At 48.5% G+C, this 27,558-nt stretch overlaps 2 protein-coding genes across 4 annotated transcripts in view; one reads left to right on the forward strand and one right to left on the reverse strand.

Moving 5' to 3' along the window:
- The window catches only part of LOC143350497 (uncharacterized), a 224,327-nt gene that overhangs the window by 154,284 nt on the left and 42,485 nt on the right, over positions 1-27,558 (reverse strand). For all 3 annotated transcript variants that reach the window (XM_076782625.1, XM_076782626.1, XM_076782627.1), the window contains exon 3: positions 18,493-18,729. In XM_076782625.1, coding sequence (XP_076638740.1) covers positions 18,493-18,544 — 52 coding nt within the window. In that variant the 5' untranslated portion in view covers positions 18,545-18,729. The remainder of the gene's footprint in view (positions 1-18,492; positions 18,730-27,558) is intronic.
- On the forward strand, positions 3,085-3,798 carry LOC143347251 (uncharacterized). The gene is made up of 3 exons (XM_076776280.1): positions 3,085-3,167; positions 3,353-3,575; positions 3,639-3,798. Exons 1-3 carry the CDS (start codon positions 3,085-3,087, stop codon positions 3,738-3,740), a joined length of 408 nt encoding a protein of 135 aa, XP_076632395.1. The 3' UTR covers positions 3,741-3,798.

Genomic DNA, 27,558 nt, shown 5'->3' on the forward strand with positions numbered 1-27,558 from the left:
AATAATCTTGGCCGCGCGCGCGTTAACGCGAAATCAGCCGCTGCGATCGTGAGACGCGAAAGAGAAGCAATCAACGCCCGATGCCATTTCGAAGCAAACCCGGTAGGATCACCTTGATCCCTGAAATGTTAGGTTCAACGTCTTCTGCATAAACTATCTGTCTCCATCACCGAGAACGGCAGACTCGGAGGTCGGCTCGAGCCTCTCGCTACCCATATCGCGGAATTAGATTACGTATCTCGGCTGTCCGTGATTTATTTATCGAGCCCGGCTCCGCGAGGCGTGCTAGAATTTCAACACCTTTTGACGCGTGTATTTACGATTATGAGAATTACACAAGGCAATTAGAGCCAGCCGGACGGTATAAATACGGATAATTGTGCACTGTTCCGTGCCGCGCGTGTGTACCAGTGCTTAAATTACTCGCTCGTCCGAAGAAAATCCCCCCACGCGGAGAATCGCGACGACCATCGCTGCTACGATTCCGCGTAATTGTAAAATTATTTTCACTCGTACCAATCGCTCCTATCTCGTTGTCGATCCCACCCCCGCGTTCCCAACTATACTTCTGGCGTTGGAAATCCCCGAAACTTACACCTGCTTCCAAGCAGCTGCCAGAAGAATATTAAAATAAGGAACTTTGAGTAGCCCCTGCGCGATTAGGCCAGCCGCGGGGATGGACCTCGAGTTACGGCACTCGAAGGTCCAATACTTGCAATACACCGCTTCGAAAGCTAGATTGGACGACCAACGACGAAACGGTTGCGAAATTTTTGAATCGTGTTAAAACAATTCCTCGCGAGCCGACTGTATCGCTCGTCGATCTCTCCAGCTTCAATTCGCGATCCGTTCCATCACCGCGTCGGAATATTAAAATTTGCCACGACCGTAATCGTTATAAGTTACTCGCTGGAGGATCCTGACGTTATCGTCGGAGGATCGCCGGGCCTAAACGATCCCGGCGAGTTTCTATTCCGTCCGTTTCGTGCGACAAAGACGAAGCCAGCCGGTGTTCTACCGTGCAACGGGTCCGCGAGAAGCGGTTGGCCGGTCTGAAAGCGTCGGTCGGAGCTGCCGGCGCGGAGATCGTGAGAAGTACTCCAGATCACCGAGCAGGATCTACCAGGTACATATCGCGGGGCTGTTAGAGTCAGATCGCTAACAAAGTGAGGATCAAATAATAACACGTTACGATCGCGCTGCCCGAAGATAGATGGCGCTCGGTGTGAGTGAATAATTTGATAATGGCGGCGGCGGGAGCGACGGCGGCGCAGCGCTTCGTACTTTTCGCCCCCGCCGCCTCCGTCTCTAGGATCGAGGACGAGAGCGTTCGAAGAGGGAAGATGATCTGCGATCGTTGCTCGAGATCTAGCACTCGTTGTTGCTCCCACTCTTCCTCGCTCTCGCGCATTACCGGCTATTTTCTCTCTCTCTCTCTTTCTCTCGCACTCGGTTCATTCCCTTCCCCGACACAACGTCTGATTTTCTCCTCCCGTCTCGCTCCATCGTTCCGCCTCCGTCCATCTTCCTTACTCCCGATCTTGAAAGATCATGCCGCGAGATCACGGGGCTATTCGTGATATACCCGATGAGGCGGACGGGTTATGCGCGTACCACGAGATCGCCTTTTCTGCCCCGTGTAAAGGGATATTCCGGTGTTTTCGACATTTTTGCAGACTGCCTTAATGGCGGATGATTGTGTGCCAAAGGTAATCCCAGGTGAAAATGAGCCATCCGCGGGATCCTCGCGCCTCTCGTTCTCTGCCCGACTCCTTCGCGCGGTTCAAGATCGAACGGTACACTCTCGATCCTCGAGACCGTGTTTTCGTTCTCCCTTCCTCCCCCGCCCCCCCGCTTCGGCTCGCGATAGATCTCCCGCGCGATCACGACGCGCGTGCAATTTTGTAGCACTTTAGGAGCGCAATAACCGTTTGTAAAGCGGCTTCGAATGCTCAATGCCCCGCGTAATCGCGACATCGTATCCCGAATTTCGTTCCGATCGATCCGCCACCCTCGACGCGTTCCCACGTTACTCGTCGGCGATTCCTCTTCCTCTCGTCACCGACCAAACTTTCCAAAGATAAACGCTAGGTTAAAAAATAAATAATTTCACGAATGGTTTGCAGAATTCCATTACGTTAACAAATCGTAGCGACCGAGTATATAGACGTCGGTTCGTGTCGTACTCGCATAGTGTTGCTTATTTTAAACAGTATCAGATGACTCGGATAGCTACGCTATAGGCCAATTTAGACGAGAATCTAATCTCCTGATATTATCTCCCATCACTCGCTCCTTCAGGCTCAAACTACTACCTCGGAGATCTTGACAAACTAGTTGCACCGAGGCAACTTCCACGGTACCGACGACTGCCCTTGATGTTGCGGTGGGACTCCGTTTTTCGCGGGAATCGTCACGAAGAGGAACGGGCCAGGCCACGAGAAAGGACGGAACGTAACGGAGTCGGCAACAAGGGCAGCCCAAGGGATCGCAGCAACAACGAAACACGGGGAGGAGGAGAGAAGTCGGAGATGCTCGCGGCTCGTGAGGATCAGGCATAGGTAAGTGGCACTTATGTTTAATACGTGAGTGTGGATGAGTAGTCGGTCCTGCACGCGATCCTCGCGTCGGCCCGGTCTTCCCTGACCTCGCGTTCGCTGGAACCAATTTCCGCGGATAATACGCTCGCTCTGTAAAACTGAGATATTCCTCTAAATGGAGCAGACCATCCACGGGCTACGAGCGCACCCGCGATATCGTGTACATATTTTTTCCTGTCCAGCGTGGGTGTCGAGGCCAATCGAAAACCAGCGGAGTCGTAAAATCCGAACTTTCGACGATCGAATTAGAAATTGCCGCGAAAACAGTACAAGTTCGATTTAAAGTTGGCGCGAAACAGATCGGCGGTCGCGATCGTAGCAATCGAGAGACATCGATCGCCAAGCGACGTTCGTTTCTTTAACAAACGAAAACTGGGAAAAACATATTCGGCCACGCGAAAGCTTTTTGCGACCCCAAAATTTAAGTAAATTGCGAAATTCAAGTGAATTCTCCTCCGAAACTGGTGCTAGCGAGCGCCCGATTATGTCCATTCAGTGTGTAAGGAACCCGATGTACGCTCTTTGTCTCTTAGCGGCAGTTTGCGTACGGCAACATGTACAGACCAGGTACGGGCCTAACAGATTTCTAACAAATATTAAAGTATTACGATCCGAACGATATCTCGTAGTCTAATTAATATTTCGAGTCTTTTGCAAGATTCTCAACTAACCGCGTACACGCTCGTTTTCGACAACTCATATTTTCATATCGACCGTTTCCTAACTTTCATATGGTAATATTCAATATTCAGATCGGTTCAGCCGTTGACGAAGGGATTTACAGTGCAGCCTCCGACGGTAGTCTTCACGAAACCGAACGAGGCAAGCCTAAAAAGTGCCATTAACTCGAACAACGCTGCCAAAAATAACAAAAAGTGTCCAAAGCTTCAAGAAGCGGACACGCTAGTCAAGTGCGTTCAGAACTTTGCCACTCGTGCACGGCGTTTCGTTAGCGACATTCGAACAAACTTTGCAGTGAGTATAACATTAACTAGTCTATTCTGCAAAAGAGTTTAATTATTGTCTCTTCTGTATTAGGTATCGAAACAACCGAGCAGCAGCGATCCCGATTGCGCGTATAACGTTCTCGATTCTCTGCTATACTTAACGAGCAGCTTTGGAACAAAATGGGTAGCTTAACAGGAAACGTAAAGCATTAATGATCGACTAAGCAACGAAGACTGCTGTTCGACGGAGATTTGCGCGGATTAAAGGGGGACTCCGCGAAAAATCTTTGTCAATCGGCGGTACCAAAGCTGTTCGATCCCTAAACAAAGTACTTGCTTTTGTGTTATCACCGATTTCCTATCGAATGCTTCGAAACACCGTAACTTGTAATCCTTTCCTCGTATTTCAGTCATCGAGAATCGAGCAAGACTCGAAACCAGCTGCGTTCTGTATTCGCAAAAACCGTAGGAAGTTCGAGTAATTAAACGCGGTGTTGCGCGCTCAAAATGGCGCCCACGGGCGCGCAGCCACCACGCGCGAGTCGGAACGCAAAAAGCGCGCGCTTTTGAAACAATCTCTTGTTCATATATGTAAGTTGCAACGACCAGTGAATCAATAAATCCATGTAACACGTAGATCGACGATTTAATCGTGTCAATTTTGCAAGTCGTGAATTTGAAAAATTTTATTTCGTGCGACGATGTGTAACTGCGTTAAAATTAGGAATACGAACGTTCTTTTAAATTTTGAAATTTGATTCCTTGGACTATTTCGTAACTCTAATAAAAGTATTTACAAATAATGTTGTATAGCCTGACGGAAATTACTGATCGGAGATTGGAGTTTCGTAAGACTTTAAAACTTTATTACGGATTGGCAGGCCGCCCCAATAACCGAAATTTCGTTATTCCCGGGCAATAATAATGATTGACTGCCAATTAAAAATATATTTGCCCCGTCAATCTCATTAATGCGTATATCTAATTAGCGTTTCCGACAAACGTACGTGTTCGAACGTTATATAACTACCACGAAGTCCTCGTCTAATACGGTTTAGTACTAAAAACGGGTTTGATTTCCTTGTCAATTAATTTTCCTCATCGTATCCTGACATTTTAAGCATCTTTACGATTTATACCTGAACTTGGTTTATCCGTCTTGCACGCGCTCTCGAGCGTTTTCTTACTTTATTTTTCAAGTTCCATTTTATTAACGCGTATTCCACAGTTTTATTACTATTTATATACAGAGTGTTCGGTCACCCCTAGGAAAAATTTTAACAGGGGATTCTAGAGGCCAAAATAAGACGAAAATCAAGAATACCAATTTGTTGATGAAGGCTTCGTTAAACAGTTATTAACGTTTAAAGTTCCGACCGTACTGAATTTTTTTCTCGAAAATGCGCAGGATTTCGGGGGTATGTCTATTCATCAAAAATGATTATAATTGACCACCACAACCGAAAATAATTTTTCCAGAACGATTTGAAATTTTTGAATTTAGTTGTTAATAACTTTTTAACGAAGCCTTCATCAACAAATTGGTATTCTTGATTTTCGTCTTATTTTGGCCTCTAGAATCCTCGATTAAAATTTTTCCCAGGGGTGGCCGAACACCCTGTATGTACACACGAACGGCATTCCATTTGAGTAAAAGTACATATCGTTCTGTATTCCTTCGCATAACGCCAGGTTGCTCGAAGAAACTTAACTACTATTTAGACGACAGGGCATCGAATCTCGTTCGTACGTGGATATCCTCCAGAGAGTAAAAGTCAAAACTAAAAGACTGTAAAACTCGCACAACGGACATCGATGCGTCTCGACCGATCAACGTCTCCCCTCCCGCGGATCATGGTCATTTATCGCGGAGTATCCTCTATGTTGTTCGACGGGGACGATTGTCGGGCAGATTTCCAAATCTCTGGTTCGGCTAGTCGACGCGGGGACGACGGTCGGCGGTGGCTCATTTGAATTTTCCCGGACAGGATGTGCACCGCGTGCATTTCAATCCTCGGGGACACCCCGACGAATTATGGTCGAGGGAGATGGTCCCGGTGGAAGAAGAATGGACGAGGAGGGGAACACCGCCACGGTCTACGTGCACGCGGATGGTAGTTTAAGAGCGAACGCCCGGTATCCAGAGCACGTCCGGAGCGCGAAGAACTTATTGTCATGTGCAGGACTCGCCGGGGCATTTTAATATTTCCGCTGAATGCGCCGTGAAACGGTAGAACGCGACGGGGCCAACGAAAAAGAACGCGCAGACCGGAGGCGAGGGATCGTTGCACGAGTCGCCACTGGTCTTGCTTTTCGACTCCGGTGACAGGTGGCTAAGCACCTTAGGGAACCCTTTGTTTTTTCTCTCGCCGAGCTCCTTACGCCTCCAACGACACCATCGCGCCGAGAGCCTGGCGCCACGAAGCGCGTAACGATACTCGAATTTAAATGCTCCTCGTCTACCGTCCAACGATAAATATTCTCCACCATTTTACACGGACGATCCAAATCTAATATCGACAAGAGCATCGAAAACTTGGAGGACTTATTCCACCTCGAGGCAACAGGTTAAAATGCATAATTTTTCGTTTCGACATTTTTCAAAAGTTGTACCCCGTAAATCTTGGATACCAGAACGACGAAAACGAACGACGCGCGAAAATAAAGATGCATTTGGATGGACGAGCAGAGCTTCTGTGTCGTTTCCCCGAAACCCGAGACAGGAAATCCATTGGAATGGCCGGTGACGCATCCTTTCCAGGACTCGCGAATCCTACGCTGCGTGCAAAGCACACGTTACGCGAAGTATATTTCACCGCGACCGGGGAATCTATCACTCGAATCCGTCTTCACCGTCGCGCATCGATTTCGAGCCTTCGTTGCGAGGAACGAAGTGATGCACGGTACTCACGGGGCCCTTTCGACGCGAGACAACCGCCAGATAAATCGTGCCGGGGCCCAACACGCGTGTCAGCGTGTTACCGTGTTTCTCCTAATGCCATCTCGCACGGTGCAAATCGTTCTGGTAGTCCGCGCGGGGCACGATACATTTACATATTATGCGTGCACGGTAGCTGCATCCTCCCGTTGCACCACGAACAGACTCTTAATGCAGAGCCAACCGCAGGACCTCTTTTCGACTGTTACCCTTAGACGTGACGATTTTTAAAAGAGCGTACGCTTTTTGGTGGCTGCGGGGACCTCGGAATAATTTATCAACTCATTTACAACGTAAACCAATTCGTTACTGTCATTTCGTTCGCGAACGATCTATCGGCTCGCGTGACAAATAAAGCAATCCTGGAATCGTTTTACACGAGTGCTTAAACTTAACGAATAAATTTGTATTTCTTTATTCCAGTACTCAAATTCTTGTGGTCGTAGTTGGAGAATACTTTTGAGTGGTTGCCAGCGTGAACCAAGAGACGAAAGTGAACTTGGGAGATTTTTCTACGAAATCGTGACAAAGTAGCCATCGATTATCCATGAAGCAAGAACACTCCCGGGGAAACAAAACGCTTTTACACGAATCCTCTGGTAAATGCTTGATTGGAAAAGTTCAAGCAACGGATGCACGTATCAAGCGAATTGCAACACGCATCCTACGGTCGTTCCCTGTGGTCGGCGCAATTGTTATATTGTAGCAATAAGAATTGCTTCGTTCCTCCTGGCACGCGATCGAAGTGGTCTCCTATTGGTAACCCTAATTGCAAGAACCATGGTATTTTCTCCGTTGCTTACATAACGAAATCGGCTCTACCGCCGTATCCGGATCTCGTTGGATGTCGAAGAACCGGCGTGAATCACCCCTAACACGCGAGAACGATCGGCGAGCGTCTCCTTCGCGCTCTCTGCAACGAAATCTTCGTTTCGTCAAACACTATTCGGGTGTCTTCGATGCGCGGTAATAAAAGTACCTCCGACTACTATGGAAAATTTCTTTCAAATCCATCGAGGAACACTGGAAAATTTCTGTAAAATAAATGAAAGCGAAACGTAGAAAATAATTTTCTGTAATTTTCCTCCGTATTAAATTTGTCCAATAATAACAACAACCAAGAATTCCTGCGAATGTTTCGAGTGGTAATGTAAATGGAACACGCGACGCGGTTAAACAGAAAGCTCATTGATTTAAAGGCTCGGTCTTTGGCGAACGCTGAACGCATACAAATGGCGACGACGAAATTAACTTCACACCCACGGCGACGATGTTCGGTGTTACAAAACACAGTTTCGTGGCGAACACGACGAACCTTCCCAAGAGAAATGGACCAGAAACAAAGTTGACTCTCACTCCAGACCAGTAATTCCGTACCATTTTGGAACATTCCCGGATAAACGTCTTAAAGATTTTATTTCTATATAAAAAACGTTCTACCTGAAATTATCTTTATTGAAATTATTCTGAGAAAAAGTTAGCCAACCTCTGAGCCACGAAACAAGATAAACGATTTGATTTTTATCAAACGGATCATACTCGACGATATAAATTATTCTCGCGAGGAAAACGTCCGAAGACGGTGGCTGTTCAATTTTCAAGTCATCGCTCGGATCCAAAGGAAATCTCGTCGCGCGGTGAAAGAAGGTGGAAAGGATCGTATCTTGCGTAGACGTCTCGCATCGCCGGATGCGCGTGTGCCTCCCTCGCTTCCGGTCGTAAGGCTGCTTAGGCTCATTGCCATGCTCGTCGCCACGCCCGCCCCCGGAATATGAAAACGAAATCATATTCTTTGTCCGTGGCCTGCCGATGAGCTCTTTTATCTCTCCCTTTCGACGTCTCGAACCTTTCGTTAGACCCGAACGAACAAAACCAACCTCAACGATGCTTTGCCTCGCCTTCGTGTCGTTAATGTTGCCTCAACGTCCGCGATGCGTTCGAGTAACGTAACGGTCGCTCAAAATTCTTCGGCAATCTAAATTGCAGAATTTCTGCGGGCATTTTGCGTAACTAGCACCGACATTCCAACATTTCGCGTTCTACGGGCGTGAATCGTAGACAGGCAAAATTTTATTCGAGTGTAAAATTTTCGATCGTAAAGTGAAATTCTCATTCGACTAATAACGAATAAAATAACGAGTAAAATTTGTCGATTGGTTGGCGCGAAGAAGCGATGCCCTTTGCATGGCGTCGACGACCGGCCCAGTCAGCGGCTTTCGTCAGGGCAACGCGGTTTCTCAAGATTGCTCGTTAAGCCTGCAAAACCCACAGACCCGTAATTGCGGCGATCATACGTTAGTTAGGTTAATAACTTTGCATTATAAATGTATTAAGCTCGAATCCAATTACGCCTGTTGCGGATACGTTGCAAAACGCTGCCGAAGCAACGTTGATTTTTCTCTCCGGGACGATTAATAACTCAGCAGGGCGATTAAAACCGTAACTACGTAAATTCGAGGAAGAAAACCGTGAAATATCTGGTTTTCTTTCGAATTTTCTATCGATAAGTTCGTGTCACACCGTTACATAAATTCACGTTAATCTGCGAACGTTTCTTTCTATTTATAAGGTAATCGCTAGCGCGCCAAAGATTTTAAATACGTTTAACACCGCGCCAACTACTTGACAGTCGAAGGAAATTGTAGTTTCCGCGTCACTGCGTCGAAAATGTGCAACGAAAATCAAGCGACGTTGCTCCGCGACAGCCCCGGATGCCGCCTCGAACGTTTCCCGCAATTTGCAATCATGAACGCCCAGTGCACGCGATGTGCATCTGGTGCATTCGAACGTCACGCTCTCCAGTGATTTTAACGCCTGTCAGAGCCGCATCGCACTCTTTCCGATGCTGCAGAGCGGAACAAAGTTGTTCGAGCTTCCTTATATTTTCTACTCGGTTTCACACCTATATCGGAAATATCAAAACACTCTCTCGACGTTAGCAATGCCAACGCTCGACTTGGACGGAATCTTAGTCGATGCATTGCTCAAAATAATTCAAAAATCATCTTCATTTTCATTTTAGAATTGGTCTAGACATTGTGATACAGTTTTGACCTGTAATTTTAAACCTGTCATGTATTTTTGTCGCAGCAATTTTCATTTTTCTCAGGAAACGTTGTTTAAGAAGTTGCTTCGATTAATCCAGAATTAACTGCGTCGCAACTTGGCAAGAAATCTGTCGAAACGGGTGATTCGAGGGGCGAGTAAACGACCGGAAGATTCGAAACCGACGGAGGCACAATAGAATGACAAAGCCCTAGGCAGAGGATACGCCGAACGAGATGACACGCAAATAAGTGTGCGAATGGTGACGGCGCAACGCGGTCGCGAAGCCATTCGCGATGAAAACAGCCTGCGTCGCCGGTGGCAATTAACCGTGCGCTGGAAAACTCGGAAAGTTGCGAAAAATAGGGAAAAATGTACGGGAACGAGAGAGACGGTGGATCGCCGGTGTCGGTGGACGTCGACGACCGTCACGGAAGGAGGGCGTTACGCACACGCGTGTGCACGATTGTGTCACAGATGTCATAATCTTACGTAATTGGGAGCCATCGTCGGGCATTTGTAAGCCGCACGCATGCGAGAGCGAGTTGGCCGACCAGTACGCACAGCAATTTGCTTTTATTCGGTATTGCAAACTGTGTCGCGGGAAAAGTGATGTCCCGTCGTTAGGAAAGTGCCGGCTGAAAATGTTGCCAGCGACAGCGTTTTGTCGATCGATATCGTTCAAAGTGCACTCGAGTAACAACGCTGTCGGCTCTGGCCGCCATTTGGAAGAACGCTGGGAAACGATGCACGTTTTAAAACTAGATAACGAATAGATAACGGATACTTGCGTGAAGAAATTGAAACAGGGTACCATGAATTGCGAGACGTCGAAATTGAAATCGAAGGCGGAACAACGATGCTCGCGATCCAGAAAACTGCGGTCGACACGGTGTCGCGGTTACAGTGTAAATAAATCAATCCGGCCGCGCGAGGATTTTAAATAATTACAGTAATATGCGTTTGAGTTATTACTTGTAAACGTCTCATATAGAAATTGAAGCGTATCCTGGCTGAATTATTCATGAACAAGGACCGAAAGCCGATGTTTATCTGGTCATTAATCAGCCGTCTATGTTATAATTAATTTTCGCCAGGGCGTTCGCGGCCGGCTAGCCTCCGTTTCCCGTGACTCATGGCCGACGTCCAATCTAATGGCAAACCAGGTCGTTACCAGTCGCGTCGAAACGTTTGCTTCCCGCGGCACGAGGTCGGCCAATTTCTTTCGCAACTCGCCCCGATGATATGCGACGAGCGCACCACCCGCGGCCATTATGAAATAACGATATACATATTCCGCGCGAGACACCGCGCGGCGCGGCGCTGTATATCGACGTGTTACGATATAACCCGGTTTTCTGAACACCGGGAACAGTGTTTCAGCCGTGCTCCGTTCGCACGTACGTAACAACTGGCCTCGCATAATTTCGATCGACCAACGAGGGAAGATCTACGCGCACGCAACCGACCAACGTCGCGGATGCATGGCCGATTTATCCGCGAACGATCCACGACCGAAACGACCATGCACCGCGAGGTGTGACGAAACGCTTATGGATCCGTTCCAAATTTCGCGATCTCGCCAGCAGTTTTCCCATTGCGCGGTAACAAACGCACGGACTGAATATTATTTACATATTGGAAATAGCTTATTCGCTGGGATCAACAGACCCCTATGCGCGTAGGAAATGATTTCACGATTTAAAAAAACGTGCGAAAACGGCAGCTATTGATCGAAGGTTAATTAGATCGGAAATGCAAATTACAACGGCAGAAACGGAGAAAGCGCGAGCTGGCAAGCGGAAACGGATACCGCGAGAAACGCTGGTGGGTCGTCGAGACTCGAGTGAATTCCGTCGAAGAGAGGCGGAGCCTGTTGCTCATTACTTAAACCACCCCCAGGAAAAAGCAGTCTCGAGAAACGGTACCACCCTCTCGAGGCGAATTAGCAAATCTAACGTAATAATTAAATTATCGCCGCGCGAACCGTCCAGGTAGTTAAAGGCGTGCTGTTCGCTGCAGACCGTGCTAATGAACCGTCCCGCGCAAATGGCAGTGGGAATAAATTTGAATTTCCATTACGTCCACGGTGACGTGGCTCCTGTCTGCTGGAAGATGGATCTACTTGACGAACAGGATTCAGAGACAGGAAGAAACTGGAGCTGGGGCAAAAACCGAGAGAAACTCTTAACAAGTTATCCCCCCCCCCCTTTTTCTGACATTGGGGCGCCGCGTAAATTTTTCTTCGGTTTTAACACTTTCTGCCCGGCGATGGTACTTTATTGCTAAACCAAAAAATAACGAATAGAAACGAATTTTTTGTTATCTTCTAAGTTACGGTGGTTTCCTTCGTGTACGTCATAAACACCGACTATGGGAAAATTTCGTACCTTATCAAATATTTCTCTGTAAAAATTAGAAATACCATCGAATTTAGACCTATGTAATAGCGTACGAGCATTAGAGCCACAGATAAACACTACGCCACTGTCGACGAATATTCGTGCTTCGGACGATGTCCTAACGTCTTCGGTGTTTTTAAGATCTAAGGGAGATCCGCGAGTTTGCATCGGTATCCGGCGTCGCGAAATAATAGTCCCCTTAACTCGGAAATCTAACGAATGCCCGGTGTTACCAACGTCGCGACGCGACCATAAACGCGGTACAAATATCTGACATTTACATCGTTGCATATTTATTGGCGTCACTTTGCATAAACGATCCTGAATATACATGCGCGTCATCGAGGTACTACGATAGTGAATTTCATTGACTTCAAACTCGGATCGTGGCGCAATTATACACGGACTTGAGCGTAATGCGACACATCAATATTTACATTTCATTTTCGTCCGGGTCGCTTAACGCATTGGGATTTCTACGCGCGGTTAATTGCACACGCTCGTGTATCCCACGATCGTCCGATGCGTGCACGAACAAAAATTGATACACACGTCGCCCGTGTAAAGGAACAAGCGAACCGTGGGAGGAAGCCATTTAGAAACCTAATCCACCTGTTAATCCAATCGCCGCGCCGCCTGAGAACGACTTTAATTGAGCGCCACCAGTTTCCATACGTGTCCTAGGAAACCCCACACGGTGGGTCGCGTCGAAACATTTCAACCACATTTTTGTATAACGTAATATATTAATATATTATTAATGTAAGACCTACGTATGTCGCGTCAGAATATCTGTAATTTCCATAATTTCTGTTCACCTATATCCGCTTGTTTATGTGTTTTACCCGGCGTGCGTCGATCGGGCAAGAATCCGAGACGAGCGTTGCAACATTCGCGTAAAAAGATAAGACGTAGGGAAAATAAACGAGATGAAAAAGGGGAAAGACAGAGACACGGATCAGAAGTCGTACGAGGAATAGTATGAGAAAGTGCAGCACGACGATCACGAAGGCATTATTGCCTTATTTTCATTTCTGCGACTAGCAGATCGTGTGTCTTCGTGTAAAAGTTCAAGATGTCGATTACGAAATCGAATCCGCGTCGAGCCGTGCGTGGCGAGGTGCCAGGGTCGACACGTTCGATATCGAGCTATCAGAGCCTTCTTCTCTAACGAAGATCGATACATTCGGTTAATTAACGAATAACCTTTTTTTTCGTTGAATTCGCGATATCTGCGGCCGGGCAATTAAATCTCCGCACGAAAGAGACGCACGAGCGCGAGGTCGTCGTTCGAACTAATTAGCACATTCCGCCGATGATGTTACGAAACGTGAGATAGACGCTCTATAATAGGAGCGGTGATACCCACGTTGGAATAATCGATACTCGGGATTTATTACGCTAGCGCACTTTTAGCCGGGAATAATTTATTACGCCGCGTAAATCAAAGCCAATTTCTCAGGATACCGAACACGATCCGAAAAAAATCGTTCGAACCGACCTAATTGAGTCAATCGAAACGTCTTTCGACTTCATAAAATATGTTCTTCTGTTCGCCACCAGTCACGATGCATTACGTTGCCGCAACCGAGTCTGATGTCGCTCCAAAATGAATCGAACGTCGTCCAAGCGAGAATCTCAATCCACCAGTATTCAAATAAAATTTGTTACAAATTTGGTTTCCTAAAATACAACCTGCAAGGTAAGGAATCGAGTCTTGCGATAGACGCTGTCAGACCCTTTATCAGCGTGATAAAGAATGGATGTTTCAAAGGTTGCAAACATCTTTTCCTCTTTACTTAGGTTCAGGTAGTAAAACGTTGCTGATCCCTGCCCAGTCGTGGCACAAACCTTTTTCCTTTCCGTGTTCCATTATCGTGCAATAAAGGTATTAAATAAATAATTCAATAAACACGGTGAAAACCAAATATTGATCGAGTAAAGTGACATTTTCTATGCACTGATCTAATACTTTCTACCCATCGATTACCCCGAACGTTCTCGTTATTTTTCAAGCCAGTCCTGCGAGACCCGACTTACGTGATATCTCCGTACTATCAGGCACGCGTGTGTTAGCGCGAAGACGATCCACGGAGCTGGATAAACCGACGTAATCCTAATTCACTTTTATATTTCACGTCTGGCTGGATGGCGAAAGAGAGAACGGCCCACGCTTGCCGGGATTCGAGAGGCCAAGCGAGGAGCAGCTGACGCGAATTACGGGAACTATCATCTCTGGCACAGGCGATTGGCTTGCCATAGTAAACATATAGTGTCAGGTTGGGTTAGGTCATTCTTCCCTGGCTTGCAATCGTCGAGCGTTCGAGGCAAATTTAATTCGTTGTTCGCGGATAAAATTTCCATCGAACTCTGGAGCGAACGGACGCGAATCTAGTCGTGTCACCCGGTCATCTAATAATTCACCCGGCGACGCGCGATCACGGTTCGCTTGCTCGGTATTGTCTCATCGTAATGACGCTTCGGCTCGCCGATCGTTGACCGCAATATGCTTCCGGAAAACCTCATGCGAAGCGATCACGATGATAACCGTTTCGACTGATCACAGTGTGCCCACGAAACAGTGAAAGTTTCCACTCTTTCGTTTATAGGCCGCAGACATTTTTGCCAATTCATTTTAAAGCTTCGAACGCGCATTGCACACTGTCGAGAAAACGTTCTTTAAGGGGCACAAATCGAAGAATATGTGGTTTGAGTGGTTATTTAACGACCTAATATTTTGACTAATTTAAATTCCACGCTCGAAACTATAATATCGCGAACTGGGAGCAAACACGATTAATGGCGGAACGAGAACCGGGGATCGTCCAGGGGAATCAAACGGAAAGTCGGAGGGGAAGGCTGCGTCAAAAGCAGAAACCAGCGGCGTCCGTACGCTTCTTTTGCCACATCCCTCTTTTTTTCATGTACGCTCGTTTCGTATTCCCGTGCGACCGTCGGCCACGACGCCACCATACATTCTAAGAGACTGACTCATCCGAGTCCAGTGCCTCTTCTTCATCGACACAGGACGCTCCGCGTCTGGTCACGTCCCCTGGCACGAAGAGCTGCATTACGCACCCTTCGTGTACGAGCTCTACGCGCTCCGCTCTTAACCAGGTGCCTGCGATGTATTATCTCTCGCGTGCAATGAGCCTCGCTGACGCGGAACACGTTCGCTCTCGCATCACAATGAACGAACGACGATAACGAACGGGAAAAGGCACCGCCAGGGGAACGTTTTACCGCCCCCAAACCAATCTCACCCTTGATCCTACCAAGTGATCGATTCGAAAATACAACTACAGGTGGACGTTTTAATCGATGGCAATTTGAAGTATTCGCGTTTACAAAGGGCATCGATGTCTTAATATTTCCAAAAAAAATACCAAGAAGATTTAGCAACGAGGTTACCAACTTTCTTGCTCGTTACCGTCACCGTTGCAGCGAGTCGATATCGCTCGAAATATGATCGGTCGCCGATCCAGGCTCTCCTGGTCGTCATTTTTGAAATTCCTCGATCGAAGGCGCCAGCGTTACCGGCAACAAAATACGTGTAAATGCGTGCAACAGCGTACATTGCGCATAGCCGTTCGAATACGTACGATTCATACGAGCACGAGAGTACCCGTCGATGCGTATCCAGCTATCCACGTGCCAGGCGTTGCGTGCGACACGCCCAGTGCGTGGCTCGTACCGCACGCACATACGTGCCGCGCGAACCGAGATTTATGCCATTGGCCGCGAACCACACCGCTCGTTTATCGGCCGTTCCACGCGCGCGGATCAGAGGAACGAACCAGGTAACCGCACCTCGGAATGATCTCCTCGGTCCACTGATCTCGAGGGAGACAGCTCGCCGGAGGACGTCATAATCCGGCGCCTGGCGATCACCTTCCTTCCTGTCGCACGACCACCGAACAAAAGACTTTCCATTTTCAAACAGGGTGGCTCGAACACCCGCGGAACCTTTCAAAGCCTCCAAAATTGAGAATCATAAATTTACGTTTGTAATGTTTCTGGTTTACCAATGTACAAGCTAAAGATGTCATTTTTTAAATCGTGTAACTTTCGTACGCAATTAATTGCTCCTGTTGTTCTTGACATATAGCTATAAATAAACGCGAACAGCGGTTGTGTATACCAAGAACTTCGGCTCGTTTAGCTTCTGAATTCGAAAATAAAAGCAACGCGGGACAGGGGATCGGTTAATCCGTTTTCTCGTCGGGAAAATCGAGGAACGTGGGTCACGACGCGGCAGGTGCGCCTAGAAGAGTATTCGTCTGGATGCAAAGCGTGGCGCGCGATGAACGGGGCGCCGCTCTGCTTCGTGCTTGGCGATTCCCTTCGGCTGCGAATCGACGGGTGAGTCAGTGCAACGGGTGGACACCGACGAGCACTGCAAACGAGACGAAAGGGGAGGCGGGGTTTCGTTGGGTCGAGTTTCCGAGAGCTGGCCCTCCTCGTCGTCGTCCTGGTGCGGAGGCTTGCCGGATACGCGCTCCCTGCATCTGTAACGAGGGTTGCGCGCCTCCGACACGACGATGCGCGCGACGCATACACAGCAGAGATGGGCAAACTTTTATTCGAATAATAGATAACGAATAGAACCAACGGCCATTTGTTTCTCAAATTTATTTCGCTGCGTTAATAAAATAAACGACGCTGAGACTTTGAAAACCCTTCGCGCTTTGTGATCGATGTCTACACTATTCAAGGAACGAACACCCATTAGCAAGATGTACAAATTGTGTAAAAAAATAGCGAGGTATATAAACGAACGTTTCAACAAGATAGCCGCGAGTAGACTTCGAGCGACGCGATCGTCCATCGACGCGACGTCAAGTCTGTCTGTCTTTGAAACGTTCATACTACTGAAATACTTGGATATACGGGAGATACAAATAACGCCACGAATTCCCGTCGATGTTTCAGACATTTGTGCTTGTTCTTACCTTATACATTCTCCATTGCACGTTTATAGTTTGCCCGAAAGTCAGTTCAGGGAAAATTATTACCAGGACAAATGTTTTCTTAGCAAAGACCTATCGCCAGTGATGTACCAATAACTCGTCAACGCGTAGTCCACTTTTATTGAAATTTTTAGAGTCGATAGCTCGACCGTAAGGCTATCGAAAGAAAAAAATGGCAAGTAGATGTTACTACTAGTGCCGGTAACAATAATTCGGTTGACTTAATTATCGAACAGCCAGTCCATCCGGGCGTATCGACGCTCGGAGCGCGGTTTACACTGCCCAGCCCGCGGCATTGAAATGCAATCCCTCGCGCGGATGATTTATACCTCGCCAATGCCCGCCCGCGGGGCAGGATGTCGCACGTCCCTTCTTTATGTCTCTATCGTTCGCCTTCGAAAATATCCCACAGCGCCAAAGCGCGTTACGCCTGACACGTACGAGCACCAGCTCGATCGGCGCCACCGTTTGCCTGCGGATCGACTCCGAACGATCGGGTGCTCGACTGCCAACCGACGTCTCCAGTTCGAAATACCGACAACTCCATATTCGTTCGGGGCGAAAGGGTGAGAGAACATTGTCCAAATCATAACCCACGATTAGCCACTCTCTGGTAACGGGTGAGAGAATATCGAGGGCATAGATCGAGACGATGGTAGATAAACATTGACACGGTATCGTCCTTTTCCCCAGAATTCAAAAATTCGAGCGCGTACTTCGATTCTCGATCTCGAGTTCGCGGCGACGAAGCCATTCGTCGAAGGTGGTGACTAAAGGCCCGAAGAGAAAGTCGAATAACTCGTCGCGAACGATTCCTTTGTTTCTGGTTAAAATCGGTAACGTCATAATTATGTAGGAGGACGGAATCTATCACGGTGTCGATCGAAGGTAGACGCGCGATACTGTTCGAGAACTCGATCGAACGAGAACCATGCGCTCACGGCCCGTAACCCGGGCCTGCTCGCTCTACATCCAAACGCATTAGAAACGCCCGAGTGTGTAATAAGCGGGGACCGAAAAATTAGCATCTGCCGGCCAGGAGACAATGCCTGATTTGAATAACAATGTTCGCTACCGTGTGGGCTTCTAACTCTTAACTATGGGGTTCTAGACGTGATGCGAGCCTGCATATCGCACTCGTATAGTATGTACCAGTCACACATGACAATGCGTCTACCTCCACGATTTCCTCCCGCGGTCGCGTTGCTCCCGCGACTCCGCGTCGAAGAAAAAACCAAATTCTTTCGCGAACCGTGCTGCTCGTTCTATTTCCAGAGTTTTCTAGTACCGGTTTGGACGCAACTCGTGGAAGCAATTACCGATTTTGTATAATAATCCATCGTCGGTGGATGGCGGATCAATCGAGACCCACGTGTTGATTTTTCTAAACGAGTTACTATTTCTATTTTTATTATTATTACTGAATAATACAACTAGAACTGACGGGTAAATACAAAATTCACAGACAGATTCCTCTTGAGGGTGGCTAAACGAGTCCAGAACGGGGGACGGTTGCTCGGTGTAATGACTTCCGGAATTTACCAATTAATCCGAGCAAGTCGAGTATTGTAAAAAATATCACGCACGTACCTGAGTGCCAAGAGGCAGGCGGCGAGCTGCGCTGGCCAGTTAAGCGTAACATAAGTATGAGCCGTTGCGAGCGGTATACGAGGTCCTCATATCGATGCGCAGATGTCTGACCCTGAAGTGTCTTCACCCTCGAGTCGACTCCAGGCGTTTCGCTGGCTGGTGTGCTGTCACAACGATCCTCGTTACACCGTCGAACCGGCCGCCGGTCACCTCGGTCAGTCCGTGAGCCCGTTGCCCCTGTGACGGTAAGACGAATATAGTTTGTGCGTGACCAGGGCGGCAAGTGTCATCTGCTGATGCACGATCAAAACACGCACTCGACGCACACGAGCAAACACCCGGACGACGTACGCGACGCGAAATTCCAGCGCGAACGCTAACCGTATGATAACCGATTTAGCGCACGTGACGATGCTCGGGATCCGCTGCCGGAATCCGGACGAAGAGGATTCGAAACGAGAGAACCTGATTTACAATCCGTACCAGACTAATAAAGTACCACGAAACCATCTGATTAGTGCACGAACGTACAAACAGTATTTGATTTATATTTGAATCGCTGAAATATTCATAGCGGAATGGTGAAACTCTCACACGTATGTGCATGCTCCTCTTTCTAGACACAAAAAGTGCCGTATTCCTAATAAGGTTGAGAAGTATAACGACAGGGGGACGACGTAAAATTTCCGTTTTACGTGGCCGTAAATATCTCCGTGCACGGTAGCTCGTTACACTTTATGACGAACCACTCGGGACAGTTATGGCTAACGCCAACGATGTCACGTCGAATAACGCGTGGGTGAGACCGAGGCATTGTTCAAAGGTGTCGCCTTCGTGATTTCTCACGACCAATAGGGAAACATGTTCTTTTCGATAGCGTTGCGGAGCCTCTGAAAACGTTACGTCGATCGCGTTTTCGACATTCGACGGCAATAAAACGAAACACGCGTAAGGCCCTCAAGCGTTGTTTACCGAGAATAAAATTATAACGAATCGATGCACCGATAGAAATAGATTATAATAAATTAAATACCTAATCCTCCGTAGCTTTCATGCATTAGAAGGAAACTAAACAATATTAGAAATTCTACTTTTACAGATTTATTTACTTGCGCAGGTAGCGAAGGAATCGAAGAGGCTTACAACATGCATAGCCACCCCTCGCCTAAGTACACATATTTCTTGTTAGAAATGGATATCAGAAGGTGCGATTACTACCTCGTACCCCCGTGGTCTCGCTATTTAGACGTCGCGCCCTTACTTTGGAAAATACTGCAATAAAGAATCATTAGTGTCCCGAGCGTGTACGCGCCACTTAAAGCGGATTGCAGGAACGCAGAAGCCGATCCAGCCGGGCGATCTACGGCTCCGACCTGGTAAACAAGTCTAACACCGCTAAAGACCAATTTCCTCGGTCGGCGCTTGTGATGGCTGAAAACGCATCCTAAGCACACCGTCCTACAATGGACGATGATCACCTTTCGCCCGCGTAAGCGTAGCATTTATGCCGAAACAGGTGCCCTCCCGCCCCCGCTCGGCCCGTTCGGGTCATAAAATCGGACTGGCCCCGACAGGTAGGACCGGATAAGATAGAAACTTAGGGCAGTTTCGTGTTTGCCCTGCGAACGAATCACTTCGAGCTTTCATTTTAAGGTTTTATTGCGAGCCTTCGCGATTGGAAAGGCCGCCATCGAAAGACCGACGGAAGGGATGGTTTTTTGTTTCGTTCTCAGTCACGTTCCTGTTCCAGGCACCATCGATTCCTTTTTTTTTTCCACCACCTGCGCGCTCCGTCCCGTGCTTTACGATGTTTGACTGAACGTTATCGTTAATCGACGGAGACGGTGAATTTACATTGCCGATTCGACGATGGCATTTGATTCGTCCGCAACCGGCGCGGTTAAGTTTCTCGTCACTCTCGATCGGATAAGTTTCTGTTACCCCTCCGATGCATCTTGCCACGAAGGTCACGTCGTGTTTCGAGAACCTGCTGGATCGAACTCGCTCACGGGAGCGTATCAGCTTACTTAGTCGTAGATCGTGCCCGCCAGGCCTTGTTGCAAACATTTATTTTCTTCTTATTGGCTATGTACTGTCGATTTCTGGACTACCTAATCGTAAATCACCGCCGACGGCACTCAAGTTGTGTATACCTGCATTCTTGAGTGTACACGCTGTAACACGACGATCGGCGTATAACAGCCGCCGTATATACAGGCGCACACGGCGGACTCGATAAGAACGATTAACGCGACATCGATATTAATAAATATCGTTGCCTCGATTGGACGGGACGTGTACGATTAAATCACGCGCTATCGCAGTTTCCTACCTAATTTCCTCTACCCAGCGTCTTCATTCGTGAAATTACCCGCTCGCAAACACGGTGGCGTTTCAAACCACCTATTACACAGCCATACATAATTAGGCATCGATAATATCCTCACACAAGAGGAATATAAATTCAGAGAATATTTTCACTGAAAACGTTTGTCGTCGTCGACTTGCATCGAGAACTAATATAAGCAATTAGAACACCAAAAATGAGTTCAAGGCTCGTGGTATTCCAGAAAAATATCGATCATCCCGACGCGTTTCGTAAATATTTTAACTATCGTAAGTGGCCGCTGAAATAGTGACTAAATATTCGCAACTCTCAAAGAGCAACGAGTCGCGGATGTATCTAGGAGGATTGAAAAAGTTTCGACGAGGATCGTCTCGCTCGCGTTGAGCAGAAAACGCGATCGCGATGTTTGCAATAAATTTCACGGCGGCACGAGTACACTCGAAAAGCGTACTCGCGCGAGGTCGCGTCTGAAAGGCCGCGCTCGTTCCCCAAGAGTAGCGCGCGTTTTCGCCTCGCTCTGGCGAACAGCGAGAGAGCGGCGGCAGGTCGCGATCTCGATAGTTGGAAAACGGTTTCAAGGTCCGCGCGAGCTTTCCGCGCTCGTAGTAACGAGGGCGCGAAGCGCGTCTCCTCGCTACCGGCTCGAAGTGCTTGCACAACATCCTCGACGCGACAGCCCGCTGCACACTGCGCCATTTTACGAATCTACCTTCCCGATGCTCCGAAACGAACGGTTTCTCGCCTTTTATACGAACTTCTTGACGTAATACAGTAAGGATTCTTAAAATGTATGCGAAGGGTGAACGTAGCCAGCTAAAATGGGATCCAGGGGCGTCGAGACGAAAGGAAAAGTGTAGGTGATTCCTGAAGTGACGCGGATCAGGGAGGACGAGGTTAGAACAACGAGTGTGCGAGGGAGGTTGAGAGGAGAAAAAAGACCGCGAGATTCGCCTCGTCGGGCGCGTTGCCTGATGCCAGGACCCACGCCCGCATTGTGTTTTGCGTCCAACTTGTCGTTCTCGCCCGTTTCATTGTGCCTCTTCCTCCTCTGTTAGCCCCCTTCTCGTTCGCTAACACCGCGAGCGACCGGGCACCGGATTAGGTGGGCAGACGCGTATGAGTCACGGGGCCCCGCTGACTGAAGCAAGTGAGATTTTCTTGCATACAGGAGAGTCGACGCCCTAACCCACATAAATCCGTGCCATTAGCTTGGCCAGGAAAGGCCTTTTCTCGCACCTCGGTGCTTCGTACACCGTACGAACCCAGCCGCGTCCTGGTGGGAGGTCGGTCGCCCCTTTGTTCGCCCGCGACGCTTGGAATCTCGACTGGCGTAATCGAGATTCTTTTATTAAGTCATTCAGCGCCGATGATGCACAGCCGACACGGAGGCGTTTGCATTATGGTAGTAATCGAAGGCGTTGCATTCGCTTTCGATATCGGACGGAGATACCGTTCGCGAGAAATTCACCGCGGGCGCGATCTAATGGGGCCCGTGCACGCGAACGGTTACCGGAGGTTTGCCCGCGGGCTTCCTCGCCCCTTTAACCATCGCTTCTCTCCGGAAAATTACAATACGGGAAACCAATGTCGTCGATTTATAAATTTTTCTAATATCGTGTTTGAGAACATTTATTTTCAACCTTTACCTCGGCCCTTTTCGCCATTTCGCGTGACTGTAAGTGGCAACCATTGTGCGGTTCCCTCGTAAACCTTAACGTCCTCGATGTGGCACCTGTCGCTAAAAGGTTGCGGACCCCTGATCAAACAATAAGTATTTATACCCTGCAACAACTAGCCTCCGATTCGTCACAGTGCTGCGGTGTTTGTATTCGACGCGTTGCTCGACACGGGCCCCATTCGTGCGCGTTCTTTTCCACAAAGGGAACCTCCCCGAGGAAGAAGAAGGGAAAAAAGACTCTCGGAGCGTGGGTGTGTGTACCGTGCGTCCATTCTTCTCGAGTCAACGCGCGAGACAATGCTCCTCTTCTGTCAAGTGCAGAGGTTCGTCGGTGATGCTGGAACCGAGTTCTCCCCTTCGGAACAACGGAACCCAAACGTGCAATCTCGCTTCCTGCTACATCGATTCGTGCATTCGTACCTTTAAGACGTAACGTTTCCCCATCGGAATTATTATGTCAGTCTCGGGACGATGAACTTTTAAGACAAAGACGATACGTGGAAAAAAATATCAAGTATTATTAATTCGATTAATTCTCGATCGGTTGTCACGCTGTGGCGTAGAAGGAAGTCTGAGTTGCAGCAAATGAGACCTACCCAGTCAGTCTATCGCGGGGAACAGACAGCACAGTGGAGGGTTAGCTCGTCAACAACCTTTCGTTAACGACTCGCCGAGGAGCGAAAAAATTCGACCGTTCGAGAGGAATCGAAGGGGAAATCGTACGTAAGAGGATCGGAGTAGGATTGGATCACAGGCTGAAAACGGAGCGGGGAGAAGAAACCACGTGGAACAATGGGCACCACTGTCAAAGAGTTGCTCGCTGCGCCGCAACTCGAAGGAGATCCGATAAGATAGGTGCAACCTCTCTCTCTCTCTCCATCGCGCGGGACCACCATTCATCGGCGCCGTCGCTGTGGGTATCTCTTTACCCTTTTCACAGTACGCCGTATTAGAGCCATTGTGTTATCTGTCATGGCCGAGATATCCGAAGGGCCAACAGCGACGACGGCTTTCGGTGCCCGGGCAAAGGAACTAGTCGCGTCAGAGGCGTGAAAAGCCCTCGCGTGGGTGGCACGAGGCAGTCCGATATATCCGCCCGTTCCTTTCAGAGCCCTCCGAAAACTGATGGCCGCCTCTTCCTTTCGAACGCGTGAATACATCGATAGTTCGCGTCATGCCTTAATTACGCACGCTCGGGCAAATTTTATTCGCCTTCTATTCATCTCGGCCCAAAGCTATAATTATCTTAAGTGTCTGCTCCGGACCTGTACCGAAATTGTCACCTACGGTAACGGGATTGACACGTTCATCTTTCGTTCATTCACGTTCGGTGGTTCTAAGGGGGATCTCCCCAGTTTGAAAGGACATTATTGCGTACTTATGACATTGAAGAAATATAAGATCGTTCGCAAGAATAAATGAATGTGGATCCCGAATAAAAATCGTACGGAGCCTTTCGCAAGGAACGAACGCGTTACGTGTCGGTCGGCAGTTCGATATAGACGTAACGAGTGCGGAGAAAGATCGGCGACAGAAAGACACGGCGTTACCGATCGCGCCTACTGTCAATCTGTCAGCGGCACCGCGTGCTATAATTTTCACGCCGACAACGATCTCGGGGCCGGAGTGTCGAGCGAGTAATTCTCGGAACAAAAGGCAATCGACGGTGGAAACTCGGTCCGAATAGTTTTCCCCCGCAGCGAACAGCGACCGGGAATTGATTTCAAGCTCGGTCAACGGTGCACCCAGTGAACAACACACACGCCACGACACAGGGAGAAGCACCTACCTACGTGCCTACACCTATCTATCCGCGCGTCCATCTATATCTGCCTACCCACCGCCTACCCACCTATCCGTCCCGTCTATCGCCGCGGCGTTACTTTCGCACACCGAATTGTAAAAGGCCGTGTAACACTTGCAACGAAAACGAACCGACATGCTCTTACCCGTACGTCCTCCTCCCCCTGCACCCCAGGCCTCGGCAACAATGGCAACGCGAGCCCTGACGTTTCTCATGGCGATTAATCCGCGGACAATGCCGCCGGTTGCGACACGACAATTAGCGACAACACTTTTGCCCGAGCGGGGAAGAGCGCGCGTCGTCGCGAGAGCGCACGCACAGCTCCACGCACAAACACGCGCTGCAGGATCGCTTCTGTCGAGCGCGGTTAACCTACGCGCTGCGGTTAACGCGCGTGCCTGCCGTGCTTTGCGTATGTGGAGCATGGGACCGCCATTGTCTATTGTTGGCTGCTTTATTACCGGCGGGTCATGGTCGCGAGCACTGACACTCCGAATCGGCCGCCGCCTTCCCGCGAATTCGTCTCCTTATCAAGATGGAAAGGACTCTGCGCCGCCATACTGCGCGAAATCGCCGATCCGATGGGATAGGATTCGTAAATTGAACGTTTCCCTCTTACAGCTACCGAAGAATGAACCGCTGGGAGCGACGTTCATTTTAAAGTACACTTTTAATTTTGACAATTATCCAGAGGTACTAGGCACGAAACAGTGAAATGACTCCATTAGACTTGCAGTGGACCCGAAGAACTCTGGAGTGGACAGCAGACATTACGATGGTCGAACGCGTCCCGCGTGAAAACGAGGGATCGGTGGTACAAAGGGATCAACCGCGGGCACTATTCTTCATAGGTGGAGAACGATACTTGAAAAGAGGATCGAGGAGAGGCGAGCTGGCCGAGGCCGGGCGAATAAAAGAAAGAGTTGAAATGGAAGGGCAAGGGTTCTCGATCGGTGCTCATTCGAGGGCGAAGGCGTCGGAACGGTCGCCCGCAGTGCCGCTGACTATTTATCATAAGATCGATCGGTATCTCGAAACGATACCGGTCCGATCGGCGCCGTATCGATTCTTCTAAGGGCTTCAATTAACGTTATTAAAGCACCATTAATCTCCGGGTCGACACGACGGCATGCCCGGCATACCGTGTCCCGATCCCGATCCCCTTTTGCCTCCCCGTTCGTCCGCGGGTCCTCCGAGAGGAAACGAATATACGCTGGATAGCGCTCCAGTCCTCGATCCCTTCATCCTCGATCACGAGCGGCACGCGCGAAACGCGCCAACTTATGGCTCGGCCGTTCGCCGTACGACTTACGACGTGTCAAAGTAGCATTCGAGTTTTTTAACGCGTGAATCTGTTAGATGGTCCCCGGGCATTCGGTGTTCGCCGAATTCCGAATAACGAATGTTTGTCATTCGGCGAATGTCCGGCGATGGACGCGGGAAAATAAATGTATGCCGCTCGTCCCTTCGAACCTGGAATTCAGGCACGATTTTCAGCCCGAACACTCGTAAAGACGGGCATATCATTGTTATTTATGTATCCCCGAATTAATTAATGGTCATTCCAAGTAATAAGTGTCTGAATTTCCAGAGCCATTATCCGTGAGAAAGTATCGTACGTAAATCTTGTAAAATTTGCAGAAATTGTTTTCATTGGCTCGACGATCGGGGCCATTATGCAAGAAACGGTTAATACCGTGTATGCTGTTAATTGCCCGAAGAAACAAAGTTGATTGAAGGTTCCCTTTAAGGGGGGAAGAATTTTTATCGGAAAAGTGCGCTGCCTGACAGTAAATTTCCCGGTGACGGTTCGCCGGTCCCCGGATGGAAAAGTATAAAATCGGATAGCCCGTTTGAGACACCGCATCGCGAAACGACGCGTAAATCAAACTAAGAAAGGTTTACGATAGTTTGCAGCGAGGCACACCGGCGTACTCTTGTTAGCTGGCAAATTAGAAGCATCGTAACGGGGGTCGCCGTCGCAGCCGCGTTTCACTGCAATTAAACCGAGAACACCTGCCGCGTGCGTTTGCGTAAATGTAGCAAAAAGGTCTGGCCGTTTGAAAGGGCAATCGCAGCTGAATACTCCGCTGTTGCACGACTTTGCAACAAAGTTTTACTACGGCATATCATTGACTCGGCGTACACCATGCAAACCGATTATCCGAGTAATGTCGTCTAATATGCTTTGAGGTTACGTTTCGAAACAGCGCTTTAGCCGCGTCTTTCCTTTTACGCAATTATTGCCGTTTCAATGTATCCTTTCATATATCTTCGTAATAAAGAGATATTACAACTCTTAATACAGAAGAATAAGTATTCTATCTACAGGCTGATTCATAAATCAGTGTCAATACTTCAGAGAGTAAATCTGCACGCTAAAACAAGCGAACTATGGCGAAAGTTCAACGAGCTACTGTTCCACGTCATTAATATCAGATTATCTAATACATCAACTTTCTTGATTAACCTTCTGCCGCTGTCGTTAATATTTCCTTGCGTAACTCCTGTCACTGGGTCATCGGCGACCCAGTGCCATACTTTTGTAATAAATTGTACCTCTGCTTCGACAGCTTCTTATAACGATCTATACATGAGAAAATAATTAACGCGGAACAATAATGCGAACCGTTAAAGTTCCTGTTTGTCGAGACTAATGGCGTCCATATATGGAACGCGGATGCACGATTCGGACGAGTCGATTTTCGTCGATGACTGTCTCTAGACGAACGAAATATCGTTTCGACGGGGACGCGGATCGATGCAGAGGTGGGTCCGGTAACTCATGTGGTATGTAAAGTCCTGGTAAGCGCATATGCTCGCGCGGACCACGCTAATGAAGTAGACCAGACGCTGGGGCAAGAAGCAGGCCCGGTACTGCACTACCGGGGCGTGGCCGCATACATGAATACGAAGAACATGGTCTCCGAACGAGTGCAGAGGTCTGTCAAAAACGTTGTTCGGTCGCGCCACCTTCGGACCGATAGATAAAAGAAAAGCTCCTTCGGGTTGTCTTCTGCGGCCAAAGAAAAGAGAACGTCGCTCGCATTTACGAGCGCTCGTTCGTTGTCCCTCTTAACGAGCCCGAAACGCGCGATGAATAACTTTTGGAGAACCTCGTCGAACATCCAGCCACCTTTCTACTCGAGATCGGATCTCGAGTGTAAAATTAACACGTTCAACGCTTGGATTAATCGCTTTCATTTATTTTATAACGCGTCGATCGTACCATACGAT

Source organism: Colletes latitarsis, chromosome 2 (assembly GCF_051014445.1).
Source record: "Colletes latitarsis isolate SP2378_abdomen chromosome 2, iyColLati1, whole genome shotgun sequence".
Taxonomy (NCBI): Eukaryota; Metazoa; Arthropoda; class Insecta; order Hymenoptera; family Colletidae; genus Colletes; species Colletes latitarsis.